Below are 13,222 nucleotides of genomic sequence, written 5' to 3'. Positions count from 1 at the left end.
TAAAGTGACGCCAAAATGGTTAACATTTTAGTATTTCTATGGGGGAAAAAAATCATGTGACATATATGTCCCATTCAGCCAGGAAGGTCTAAGAATTAACCAAAATAAGTAAAAAGGCATTAATTTTGACCGGGCCAAACTTGAGGTGACACCTGAGGTGGTGAGTATCCCTTTCGTCACAATCCGATGAAAATTGGAAAACTTATGCACCCAAATTTGGCACGGACATTGTGTGGTTTATTTATTACCCGATCTTTAACAAAATCGGTTAATAAATAAAGCTTTTATGAGCTTCAGACCCTTAACCGCAATATCGCTCATCAGTCTATATGGCAGCTATATCTAAATATAATCCGATCTGAACCATATTTGAGACCTAAGTTAGGAGGCCTTAAACTACTCACTGTTTAAAATTTCAGCGAAATCGGCTACAAAATAAAGCTTTTATGGGCTTCAGACCCTTTATGGCAGCTATATATCAATATAGTCCGATATGGACCATATTTATGTCAGATGTCGGGAGGCTCAAAATAACCCACTGTTTCAAATTTCATCAAAATCGGATGGAAAATAAAAAACAAGAAAGACCCATTAATAAGCATACCGATCGACTCAGAATCACTTCCTGATTCGGATTCGATTTAGTTATATCCATCTATCTGTCCGTCTGTCTGTCCGTCTGTCTATCCGTCTGTCTGTCCGTCTGTCTATCCGTCTGTCTATCCGTCTGTCTATCCGTCTGTCTGTCCGTCTGTCTGTCCGTCCGTCTGTTTGTCCGTCCGTCTGTTTGTCCGTCCGTCTGTCTGTCCGTCTGTCTGTCCGTCTGTCTGTCTGTCTGTCTGTCTGTCTGTCTGTCTGTCTGTCTGTCTGTCTGTCTGTCTGTCTGTCTGTCTGTCTGTCTGTCTGTCTGTCTGTCTGTCTGTCTGTCTGTCTGTCTGTCTGTCTGTCTGTATGTCTGTCTGTCTGTCTGTCCGTCTGTCTGTCCGTCTGTTTGTCCGTCTGTCTGTCTGTCCGTCTGTCTGTCCGTCTGTCTGTCTGTCTGTCTGTCTGTCTGTCTGTCTGTCTGTCTGTCTGTCTGTCTGTCTGTCTGTCTGTCTGTCTGTCTGTCTGTCTGTCTGTCTGTCTGTCTGTCTGTCTGTCTGTCTGTCTGTCTGTATGTCTGTCTGTCTGTCTGTCTGTCCGTCTGTCTGTCCGTCTGATCGTCTGTCTGTCTGTCCGTCCCTCTGTCTGTCTGTCTGTCCGTCTGTCTGTCCGTCTGTCTGTCCGTCTGTCTGTCCGTCTGTCTGTCCGTCTGTCTGTCCGTCTGTCTGTCCGTCTGTCTGTCCGTCTGATCGTCTGATCGTCTGTCTGTCTGTCCGTCCCTCTGTCTGTCTGTCTGTCCGTCTGTCTGTCCGTCTGTCTGTCCGTCTGTCTGTCCGTCTGTCTGTCCGTCTGTCTGTCCGTCTGTCTGTCCGTCTGTCTGTCCGTCTGTCTGTCCGTCTGTCTGTCCTTTTGTCTGTCTGTCTGTCCGTCCCTCTGTCCGTCTGTCTGTCCGTCTGTCTGTCCGTCTGTGTGTCCGTCTATCTGTCCGTCTGTCTGTACGTCTGTCTGTCCGTCTGTCTGTCTGTCTGTCCGTCTGTTTGCTGCCTGTACGTCTGTCTGTCAGTCTGTCTGACTGTCTGTCCGTCTTTACGTCTGTCTGTCCGTCTGTTTGTCCGTCTGTCTGTCCGTCTGTCTGTCCGTCTGTCTGTCCGTCTGTCTGTCCGTCTGTCTGTCTGTCTGTCCGTCTGTCTGTCCGTCTGTCTGTCCATCTGTCTGTCCGTCTGTCCGTCCGTCTGTCTGTCTGTCCCTCAGTCTGTTCGGCTGTCTGTCCGTCTATCTATCTGTCCATGTTAATTTGTGTACCAACTACAGGTCTCAAGTTTCATCACAGCTTCTTCATATTTGGTATGGGCATGTTTTTCGGCCCAGAGACAAAGCCTATTGAAATTGGAAAAAATCGGTTCAGAATTGGATATAGCTCCCATATATATATATATATATATATATTCGTCCGATTTGCAGTAATAATGCAATAAAATGGTCGTTTGTTAACCGATTCTCTCGAAATTTGGCAGGTCGAATTTTCTTATGACTTTCGATATTACTGGTGAATTTCATGGAAATCGGTTCAGATTTAGATATAGCTCTTATATATATATATAGCACGATTTTCACTCCTACAGCCATTGCAGGCGTATTCATTGACCAATCTTCCCAAAACTTTGTACAACGCCTTCCTCGACGACTATTACAATATCTGAAAAGTTTTTTCGAAATCGGTTCAGAATTGGATATAGCTCCCGTATATATGTTCGTCCGACTTGCAGTAATAATGCAAGGAAATGGTCGTTTGTTAACCGATTCTCTCGAAATTTGGCAGAAAGAATTTTCTTATGACCCTCGACCTTACTCGCAAATTTCATAGAAATCGGTTCAGATTAAGATATAACTGCCATATATATATATCTCCCGATTTTCACTTCTATGGTCACTGAAAGCACATTTACTGACCAATCTTGCCAAAATTTTGTACAGCGCTTTCCCCGATGACCACCACAATATCTAAGAAGTTTTCTAAAAGTCGATTCTAATTTAGATGTAGCTCCCATATATATGTTCGTCCGTTATTGAGAAATTTGCAATAAAGTGCTCTTTTGTTAACCGATTCTCTCAAATTTGGCAAGCAGGATTTTCTTATGTTTTCTAATATTGCTGGTGAATTTCACTGAAATCGGTTTAGATTTTAATTAGCACGCTTTTACTTGTTTTTATTAATTTTTGTTTTGTACTTCATCTGCATAGAGCGGAATTAGTATTAGTTCCTTCAAAGTGCTTATGCTGCCTAATTGCTGCAAAAATATTCCCCGTTATACGCCACTCGATTTTTAGTTTATTTTTGCTCATTTTTTAGTTGCTTGTCCTACCCAACTGACTACCTAACCCACCTGCTTATCCAAATACGTTTATCACTCCCTCGATAGAGTGTAAATAGACGAGAATAGAGTGTCGCACTGAGTTTGGTGCTACAAACGTGCCCCTAATGACAACTAACGGTGATGAGTTCCTGACAAGTTTCCTCATTATGTTAGCCCTAGTCTCTAGTAGTGCTCTACTGGAGTGGAACCTCATTTTCCATGATGAGGTTGTTGGTTTTTTGTTTTTCCTCATCCGTACGTAGCCTTCCGTCTGTCTGTCTACTCTCTTTACGAAGTTGGTGGTGGAGTTTCTGGACGTGAATGCTCATGCAAAGTCACTGCTGTCACCAGAGACTGGTGTGCTTAGACAGCAAGCAGCAAGCCAACAAAAAACGCAGTGGTGTTGCGTTGTTTTTTGCTCACTTTTTTGTGGTTAGTTTTGGGGTTGTGCATGGTTAAGGACTTCACCTGAGTACGTGGGAGCGACAGTTGATGTACTTGAAAATCCTGTGGCAAATGGGGTAGCACTTGTTGCTTGACAAGTAGGGAAAACCCTAATTGTTAACAGAAAATTTTAATAATATGGAGACAAAATGCTGTGAAAGTCAAATTTCTTCAATGGATTTAACGAAAATTTTATTACACTTGGGGCCTTTTTATGAAAATTTTTAAATTATTATATTTTCATTTAAATCGTCATATTCTGAGACACGATACCATCTAAACATAACAAATTCATCTTCAGTACAACTCACCTGCAATTTACTGGCCAGACTATGCAAATGGGGCAGCACCATAAGGATGCTGCTGTGACGACTTCTGCTGCCGCTGTTGGCACTTGACTGTGAAAAACCATCCTGCGCCTGTTGAATTAAATGTGAATGCTAAATAGGAAATAAATAAAGTGGCAACAAAAGAAGGCGAGAACTATGAGACAGACACTCAAGGAATATAAATAAAGCAAACAAAATATGGTGTGATTTGTTTGAGGCCCAGTTACTGTAAGGTTTTCTAAAGTAAAAAATTGGGTTTTTTTCTTCAAGGCATCAAAAATGAAATACAAATCCATTTGGGGCATTTCTTTTGAAATTATAAACGTTTTGGGGATTTAAATTGGCCAACAATTTCAAGAGAAAGTGACTTTAAGAAATCTGAATGGTGTTAGAAGAAGGATTTTTAAAAAAAAAATTAACTAAAAATATTTTAAAATATTTAAAGGATTTTTTGTTGATATTCTGATATTTTTAAATATTTTTATATTTATTTATACCCAAGGACTTTCATTAAAAATATTCCAGTTATGATAGGAAAATTTCAAATTCTATTGTATCTCTAGAATTTAGCCTTGCTCTACTTAAGTTTCATTACAAAAGGTCTTTTACTTTACCCCCAATTTCAATTTCAGCCATCCACCCTCTAACACCTTTCTTCACCCCATGATGAATTCTTTACCACAATGGCCATGTCAACACTTGTGTTGGGCTACCAGATGCAGTTCATTGCAGAAACTTACCTCATCACCTGTTATACTGCCATCACTATGGAGTTGCTTGCCATTGGACTTGGGTCGTTGGTTACGTTCTTTGGCATACTGTTGCTGTTTTTGACGTGTGGTTTGAGTGCTGCAATGATATGAAATGGAAGTTAGTTGTAGACAAATATAGGAGTCTAAAGTGTAAATTCGAAAGGTTCCCACATCTCTTCTTCTTGTTTTACATAAAATTCAATTTGTGTTTTTATACCCTACACCACTACTGCGGTACAGGGTATTATAACTTAGTGAACAAGTTTGTAACACCCAAAAGGAAGAGAGATAGACCCATTGATAAGTATACCGAACGACTCCGAATCACTTTCTGATTCGATTTAGCCATGTCCGTCTGTCTGTCTGTCTGTCGGTCTGTGTGTCTGTCTGTCCGTCTGTCCATTATAATTTGTGTACCAACTATAGGTCGCAATTTTCATCCGATCGTCTTCATATTTGGTATGGGCATGTTTTTCGGCCTAGAGACGAAGCCTATTGAAATTGGAAAAAATCGGTTCAGATTTGGATATAGCTTCCATATATATGTTCGTCCGATTTGCAGTAATACTGCAATTAAATGATCATTTGTTAACCGATTCTCTCGAAATTTGCCAGGAAGGATTTTCCTATGACTCCCGACAGTACAGGTGATTTTCATAGAAATCTGTTCAGATTTGGATATAGCTCCCATACATATGTTCGTCCGATTTGCAGTAATAATGCAATGAAATGGTCATTTGTTTACCGATTTTCTCGAAATTTGGCAGGAAAGATTTTCTAATGAAGCTCGACATCACTGGTGAATTTCATGGAAATCGGTTCAGTATTAGTTATAGCTCCCCCTACATATGTTTGTTGGTCTGATTTTGGGTAACCTGCAATAATGTTGTCATTTGTCAACCGTAGTTATTACAGTTTGAAAATATTTTTGCTCGCCGAGGCCCATCAAAGATTGGATATAGCTCCCACATTGTACTTATAGGGTAGGTGTAGGGTATTATACAGTCGGCACCGCCCGCCTTTTGCCATTCCTTACTGGTTTGTTTGTCGGTTTGTTTGTTTGTTCCGTAAAGACTCAAAAACGACTGCATCGATTAGCTTGAAATTTTCACAGATTGTATAGGTTGGTCTGGAAGGAAACATAGGCAATATCATTTTTTGATATCGGAAGGGGGGCGGACCCTCCCCCTTAACCCAAAAAAACTACCCAAAAATAAAAGTGGACCGATCGGGGCAATATGGGTTTCAAATGAAAGGTATTCAAGAGTAGAGTACGAATTTCATAATAAAAGTTGGGTGCAAGTACCAAAGGGGCCGCCCAGCCCCAAAACCCCTTAAAACAAATTTATTTGACGATCATGACAATATGGTACTCAAATAAAAGGCATTCGGGAGTAGATTACGAATGTGGTCAGGAAGTAGGAATAGGCTTTATCATTTCTTGATAACGGAAGGGGGCGGACCCTCCACCGTTACCCCAAAAACACCACCCAAAATCAAAAGTAGACCGATAAGGACAATATGAGTATCATACGAAAAGTGTGCGGCGGTAGATAACGAATCTGGCATACAAATTCATATCGAAGTATATGGGGTTAACACCCCCCCCCCCCCAAAACCCCACAAAAACGCCCAAAATGGGAACATTAGCCAATCACGGATATATGGGACTCGGTTTGTTTGTTCCGTATAGACTGAAAAACGGCAGAAACGATTTTTTCGAAATTTTCCAATATTCTGTATGTTGGTCTTGAAGGAAACATAGGCTATATAATTTTTCAGTATCGAAGGGGGGACGGACCCTCCCCCTTATGCCAAAACCACAACCTAAAATCAAAAGTGGACCGATCGAGACAATATGAGTATCAAATTAAAGGTATTTGCGAGTAGAATACGAATATGTTATTAAAAATTGAGTCTAAGTACCCATCGGGCCACCCCAACCCCAAAACTCCCCCAAACAGTCATATTGGATGTTCAGTTCAATATGGGGCTCAAATGAAAGCTATTCGGAAGTAGATTTCGAATCTGTCATACAAAATCAGATCGAATAATAGGGGGTCACGCAAACCCTCAAAAACGCCATTAGACCCATTTGGACTATATGATACTTGGCTAAACCGATTTTCTTATTATTTTCATAGATTTTATGCGTTTGTCTGGAAGGCAACATAGGCTACATCATTTTTAGATATCGGGTGGGGTCGAACCCTCCCCCAAAAACCCCAAAAAAGCCACCCATATTCGAAAGTGATCCGATGGGCACAATAAGGGTATCAAATGAAAGGTATTGGAGACCAGAAAACGAATATGGTATTAAAATGTTGGTCCAATAGTTCCTTTCAGTAATAGACTCGTCTTCTCACGAACTGGATCCCCCTGTAGGATTTTCGGCGTCCTACTGACCGTTTCGCTGTTCCAGAATGTTGCGTTCGTCTGCCACTCCCTTAACTCGGACTGCGTCGACCCGAAAGGCTTCGGGTTAACCAAGTTTATTGACGGCAGTCCTCTGGCCTTTACCGCCAAATCGTCTGTCATTTCATTTCCCCTTACTTCGTTATGGCCCGGCACGCAAACGATGCGGATTTTGCCATCCTCAGAGAAGGCGTTCATCTCCTTCTTACACTGCAAGACTGTTCGTGACCTTACCATCCTGGTTGTTATTGCCCTGACGGCCATTTTACAGTCCGTAAAGATGTTCACACTCGATGTCCTCGCGTAAGTACCACACCACTTCACGCATTCCATGATCGCCCGGATCTCCGGCTGCAGGACCGTATTATGGTCAGGCAGTCTAAAACAGATCTCAGTCCCTGGGTTCTCAATGTAAACCCCCAGGCTCACTTTGTCCTCTAGCTTTGATCCATCCGTGTAGCATGATCTTCCAGATGGCAATACTATGGTCAAGCGAAGACTGTGCCGCTGGCAGCAGTACCTCGCATTTGACTTCAAGGTTCATCTCAGGTATCCGATCGGAAACCTCTTCCCTTCCTTCCAGGTTTAGATTATACTGCGATGGTGCTCCCATCCTTAATCCATTCTCCCATCGCCTTAAGTCTCATAGCCGCAGTGACTGCCTCACACTTGATCTGTATGTCAATGGGTCGGATATCTAGAATAGTCTGCAGTGCCCTAGTGGACGTGGTCCTCATCACTCCGCCTTGGCCAAGAAAACATGTTTTTTGAACCTGTTGTATGGTCCTTTTGTTGCACCTTTTCTCCATAACAGTCCACCAAAATACTGAGGCGTAAATGAGTATTGCTCTAATCATACTCCTGTAGAGCCAGTGGACTATCCTCGAATTCAGGACCCATTTCGAGCCTGACAACAACAACAACAACATCTGTGAGCCTTCTCCGTACGCTCCTGAATGTGATACTTCCAATACAGTTTCCTGTCCAAGATAACACCTAAGTATTTGACCTTCTCAGATGTCGAAATCGTCTTGTTGAGGAAACGGGGTGCATTAAATTGGCCCACCTTCGTCTTCCTCGTGAACAGGCATATTTCAGTCTTCTCTGGGTTAACATTGAGACCTCTGGATCTAGCCCAGTCATATGCCATATGCAAGACGCTTTCGGGCCTTCTGCATAGCTCGTTCGGATCCTTACCCCTTAGAAGTATTATAACATCGTCTGCCTAGCAGACGGATTCAAATCCCTCCTCAGTCAGCATCCGTAATAGGCCATATATGATGGTCACCCATTGGAGTGGCGATAAAATGCCCCCCTGGGCGTGTCCTGTGCCAGTTTCTCCCTTATATTTGTGCCATTGGACACACAATTTATCCACCTGTTCTTTAGCATATGATTTATCCAGTCTCTAAGGACCGGGTCCACCCGGTACTGGTCTAAAGATTGAATCAGTGTGTCGGCCCGCACATTGTTAAAAGCCCCCTCGATGTCAATGCATACCGCCAGGGTGTACGTTTTGCCACCGAAGAATTCTTCTATTTTATGCCCAAACTCGTGAAGGGCAGTCTCCACATACCTTCCTTGACATAGGCATGCTCTTTGTTTCAAAGCAGTTCGCTGGATGTTCTACTCTTTATTATGGTGTCCACAATGCGTTCCATGGTTTTGAGTATAAAGGACGTAAGGCTTATGGGTCTGTAAGACTTTGGAGTCGCATAACTTGCCTTACCAGGCTTGGGTATAAACACCACCCTTGCCTGCTGCCAGGCTTTCGCAGTATATGCAAGTCCTAGGCATGCTGTAAAAATATTGGCCAGATGAGGCGCTAGATAGCCTGCCTCTTTCTGTAGTAGTGCAGGAAAAATTCCATCAGATCCGGGTGACTTTAGTGGTTTGAAGCCCCTCAAGGATTCCTTCTCCATACTTTCTGTAATTATAAACCTTCGATCAACATCATTATTCCAAGATTCTGGCGTCTCCCTGAGTCCCTTCGTATCCTGTGAAAAATGGGTTTTCATCAAAAGCCTCAATTTCTCCTTTGTTGTCTCTGCTCTCACTCCCATTTCGTCTACTAAATTTTCAGTTTGGACATGAGGTTTTGAGAGAAACTTTTTTTATCTTGGTGGCGTCATTAACGCTATCGAACTGTTCGCAGAAAAGCTTCCAGGAGGTACGTTTTGTCCCTCTGATAATCTTATTGTATTCCTTAAGTTGGTGTAATACACATCCCATGTTAAAAGTCTGCGGACCTCTTTCCCAATATTGCGAGTCTCCCCGGTCATCCAGGGTTTATCTTGGGTTGATTTCCTTTCCCTAAGAGGACAACTATCTTCAAAGGACCCCAACAGTGCAGTTGCAATCCTGTTGACATTTTCGTCAATGTCTTCTAAGCTTGGACAATCTAAATTCGCTTGCCCAAGTCTACGTCTGAGTAGCCTCCGTATATCTTCGCTATGTTGTATATCCGTGGTGGGTATAACAAAATTGTGATAAGTATACAAAGTTCGACACGGAGTTCGACTCCTATTACTCCTGACTTTTTAAACATCACTTCAATTCTATAAAAACTTAAGTTTTTATGGGTACTCACCTATTGGTGGGCGCACTTATTTCAGCAGCTTCCAATAAATCCGATTCACTGCCTTCGCGCTGTAATCGTTCTGCAATAAATGGGAAAGTAAAAAAAAATATGTAATTAAAAAAAAAAATAATAATTGGAGCTTCGTACATTCTTTTAAATATTCTCTAATTTTCCCCTCCCTCCCCATCCCACTCACCTTGTTGTTCCAATTCCGTTTGCTTTTGACCCGGTTTCGCTTTGACATCTATCGTTATCTCCGCACTGCTGGGTCCAGCTTGGCAGGCATAAACACCGGCATCCCTAAATGTGATATTCCCTATGTGCAGAGCTCCCTTTTTAGACATTTTAAATTTTCTCGATTTCTCCAAAGGCTTATTATCCAAAGTCCATTTGATTTTAGAGCGATCATAGCCCTTGACGGGACATTTAATTTTCACCTGGGTACCAAAGAATACGACACCAGCTCCCCCAATATTAAGAGTGATTTTGGATTTTTTCGGATCATGCTGTATGTGGGTGGTATTGCTGATTTCTATAACAGGCTTGGGTTCTTGCGCCGGGCAGGGTCTAATATTGCAAGGCTTCTTCTCGGGAGGTTTACCACTGGAACACATGGTTTCGGGCCTTTCGAGTTTATGCTCCTGAGCCATAATCTGCTTGCATTCGACCTTACGCTCTTTGATGCCATAGCCACAGGTGTGAGAGCATTTCGACCACTCACTAACCTCCCAGCGCACTGGACAATCTAGCACGTTGCAATATTGACGATCGGCAGGAGGTGGCTGGGGACACATGCTGTTGGGCACTACCATGGCATTGTCGCCTCCTCGCGTTACCTCATGAACGCACTGGACTTCGCGAGTCTTAATGCCTATGCCACAGGATTTTGAGCATGGAGTAAATTCGGTGTAATTCCAGCGAGGTGGACAGGGTCTATCATTGCAGGTTCTTATGCGCGCCTCTGGTTTTGTCTCAGGAGCACATAGGAATGGTGAAACCACCCGGCCATTATCCTCCCGGACACAATTGATGATGAGCTCCTCAATGCCACCCAAACAACTGCCACTGCAAGAGGTGTAGCCTTGCTCACGCCACACATAGGTCTTGCCGGGCTCGGAAACACCCACTTTTATGGCATCCCTATGATATTGATCCTCAAAGCCATGCGAGGGCATGACACAAGGCTCCTCAACACAACGTTCCACCTCGTCATGGGGCTTCTTACCCTCGCACATGGTATCGTTAATGGTGGCCAAGGTGCGTGAGAATTGTAAAAATATTTTGCATTTGTAGGTGCGGCGGCGTATGCCTACGCCACATGTAACACTGCAGGGAGACCAGTCGGGATCTTTCATATAGCTGTGAAAGAAGCGAAAGAGAAAACAACCGAATATTAGGAATTACAGTAAATTTAATTTGGGTGACTTGTGATGGGCACACTAATACATGAGCCCTAATATTTTCCCTTGAATTGTTCTTGTGTACATCCTTAGTAATGTGCGTTAGCATGTTAGCCCATCGTTGCTTTGAATTACCCATATAAATTCAATTTTGATGGTGTGATAAACATTTCTCTCTCTCTTTTTCTTTGAGCTACCAAAAACTTTCTCCCCTTCAAAGAAGTGGGAAACCCCCAAAATCACACATCACATTTTAAACACCATCAACGCCTATGTGTCTGTGTACTTGATCCTGGTAAAATGCTATGGCGGATATAAATAAATAGTCTTATCTTTTGGCTGCCATGGAGACGCGTCTCTTTGGCAGCAGTTTATGTTCGTTTGGCTTAAAGGCTACCAATGAAACAACCAAACTGGGACCACCAATAGTGGAAAAGTCTACTTTGTATATTTGTTAAAAAAAACGAAACAAATGAGCACATAAACTATAGGGGGAAATGTAAAGGATGTTTAGAGTTCTGTTGGGAATGTGGCACCCCTTAGAAACCCAACTTCTGGTGTGATGTTTAAGTCAGGGCTCATAAATTCATTCACCACCATACAAAAAAAAAACAAATATTTTGTTATAGCCTCCACCATAGGATGGGGTATACTAATTTCGTCATTATATTTGTAACACCTCAAAATTTGCGTCTGAGAGCGCATAAAGTATACATATTCTTGATTATCATGTCATTTTAAGTCGATCTAACCATGTCCGTCCGTCTGTCCGTCCGCCTGTCCGTCCATCTGTCCGTCCGTCTGTCCGTCCGTCCGTCTGTCCGTCCGTCTGTCCGTCCGTCTGTCCGTCCGTCTGTCCGTCCGTCTGTCCGTCCGTCTGTCCGTCGGCCTGTCCGTCCGTCTGTCTGTCTGTCCGTCCATCTGTCCGTCCGTCCGTCTGTCTGTCTGTCCGTCTGTCCGACTGTCCGTCCGTCTGTCCGTCCGTCTGTCCGTCCGGTCCATCCGTCCGTCCGTCTGTCGAAAGCATGCCAACTTTCGAAGGAGTACAGCTAGGCGCTTGAAATTTCGCACTAATACTTTTTATTAGTGTAGGTCGGTTGGTGTTTTAAATGGGCCAAATCGGCCCATGATTTGATATAGCTGCCACATAAACCGATCTTGGGTCTTGACTACTTGAGCCCCTAAAGAGCGCAATTCTCGTTCGATTTGAGTGAAATTTTGGACGTGGCGTGCAAAAAAAACTTCCAACAACTTCGCCGAGTACGGTTTAAATCGGTCCATGTTTTGATACAGCTGCCATATAAACCGATCTTGGGTCTTGACTTCTTGAGCCTGTAGAGGGCGAAATTTTGCACGAGGTGTCTTCTTATGATATCCAACATATGTCTCGAGTATGGTTCAAATCGGTTCATAAACTGATATAGCTGCCATATAAACCGATCTGGGGTCTTGACTTCTTGAGCGCGTCTGCAAACCCACGGCAGTCGGATGTGCGTACCGGATTGACCCGATGGAATCCTTCATCGGCAAGTGCAACCGCCTCAGTGTAAGTGTTTGTCCTTTTGTCGTCATGGGAGAGGCACATCTCAGTCGAGTCCGGCACTGCCGAGTTTGAGCTATACAACATACTGGCGGTAGGTAGCTGTGCCGAGCTGTATCTGGATATTGACAGGGCAGGTCAACGAACATTAGTGGAATTAGTGGCTGGAACGTTTGGAGTAATGTAACTTACGTAAGGGCTTAGGCAAGCTGTGGTCTACTGTTAAGTCAATCTCGAACCCCGCTAGATGGGACGTCAGGACCTCAGTAACTGTTAGCGATGTAACCGTGACTGACCGGAAGAGATGCGCCAGGTTGTTCAACCGTCAATTTATTGTGCATTCCGAGAGTGATAGGGTTCGGAGGAGAGCCATTCATCGTATCGGTAGTCTACGAGCCGATGGACAGCCATCACAATTTACCGTGGGCGAAGTTACGAATTTCATCCGTGGCACCACGTCATCCAATGCGTTGGGCCCCGACGGAGTCACTGCGCTAATGATGAAGTATCTGGATCAACCTGGAAACGAGTACCTTACGACTGTTGTGAGCCTGTCTTTGAACACTCTTATAGTACTCCTATAGTATAGTAAGATGGCCAGAGTGATCCTGCTGCTGAAGTTAGGGAGGGATCCGAGCAAGGGGGAGTCATACACACCGATCTCCCTACTCTTACCAGTAGCCAAGACGCTTGAGGGACTACTCCTCCCGAGTCTCGCTGGAGAATTTCCATTCACCGAGCATCAGCATAGATTTCGAAAACTGCATAGCACAATAACTGCTCTGCAGGTCATCACCGCTCACATTTGCTGTAGCTTCAATAAGA

The 13,222-nt window shown here is 43.5% G+C and overlaps 1 protein-coding gene across 3 annotated transcripts in view; it reads right to left on the bottom strand.

The window, feature by feature from the left end:
* The window catches only part of LOC106085695 (ADAMTS-like protein 1), an 89,566-nt gene that overhangs the window by 16,797 nt on the left and 59,547 nt on the right, over nt 1–13,222 (bottom strand). Inside the window, exons 11-14 of one of the 3 annotated variants that reach the window (XM_013250080.2) lie at nt 9,654–10,816; nt 9,467–9,536; nt 4,450–4,558; nt 3,692–3,820 (exon numbers count right to left, since the gene is read on the bottom strand). In XM_013250080.2, the coding sequence (XP_013105534.2) occupies nt 3,692–3,820; nt 4,450–4,558; nt 9,467–9,536; nt 9,654–10,816 (1,471 nt within the window). The remainder of the gene's footprint in view (nt 1–3,691; nt 3,821–4,449; nt 4,559–9,466; nt 9,537–9,653; nt 10,817–13,222) is intronic. The other 2 variants (XM_013250164.2, XM_013250240.2) reach the window with 2 other exon arrangements.

This window comes from Stomoxys calcitrans, chromosome 3 (genome assembly GCF_963082655.1).
Source record: "Stomoxys calcitrans chromosome 3, idStoCalc2.1, whole genome shotgun sequence".
NCBI classification, from domain to species: Eukaryota; Metazoa; Arthropoda; class Insecta; order Diptera; family Muscidae; genus Stomoxys; species Stomoxys calcitrans.
Note: the sequence above shows the minus strand (reverse complement) of the source record. Positions and strands in the feature narration are given on the sequence as shown.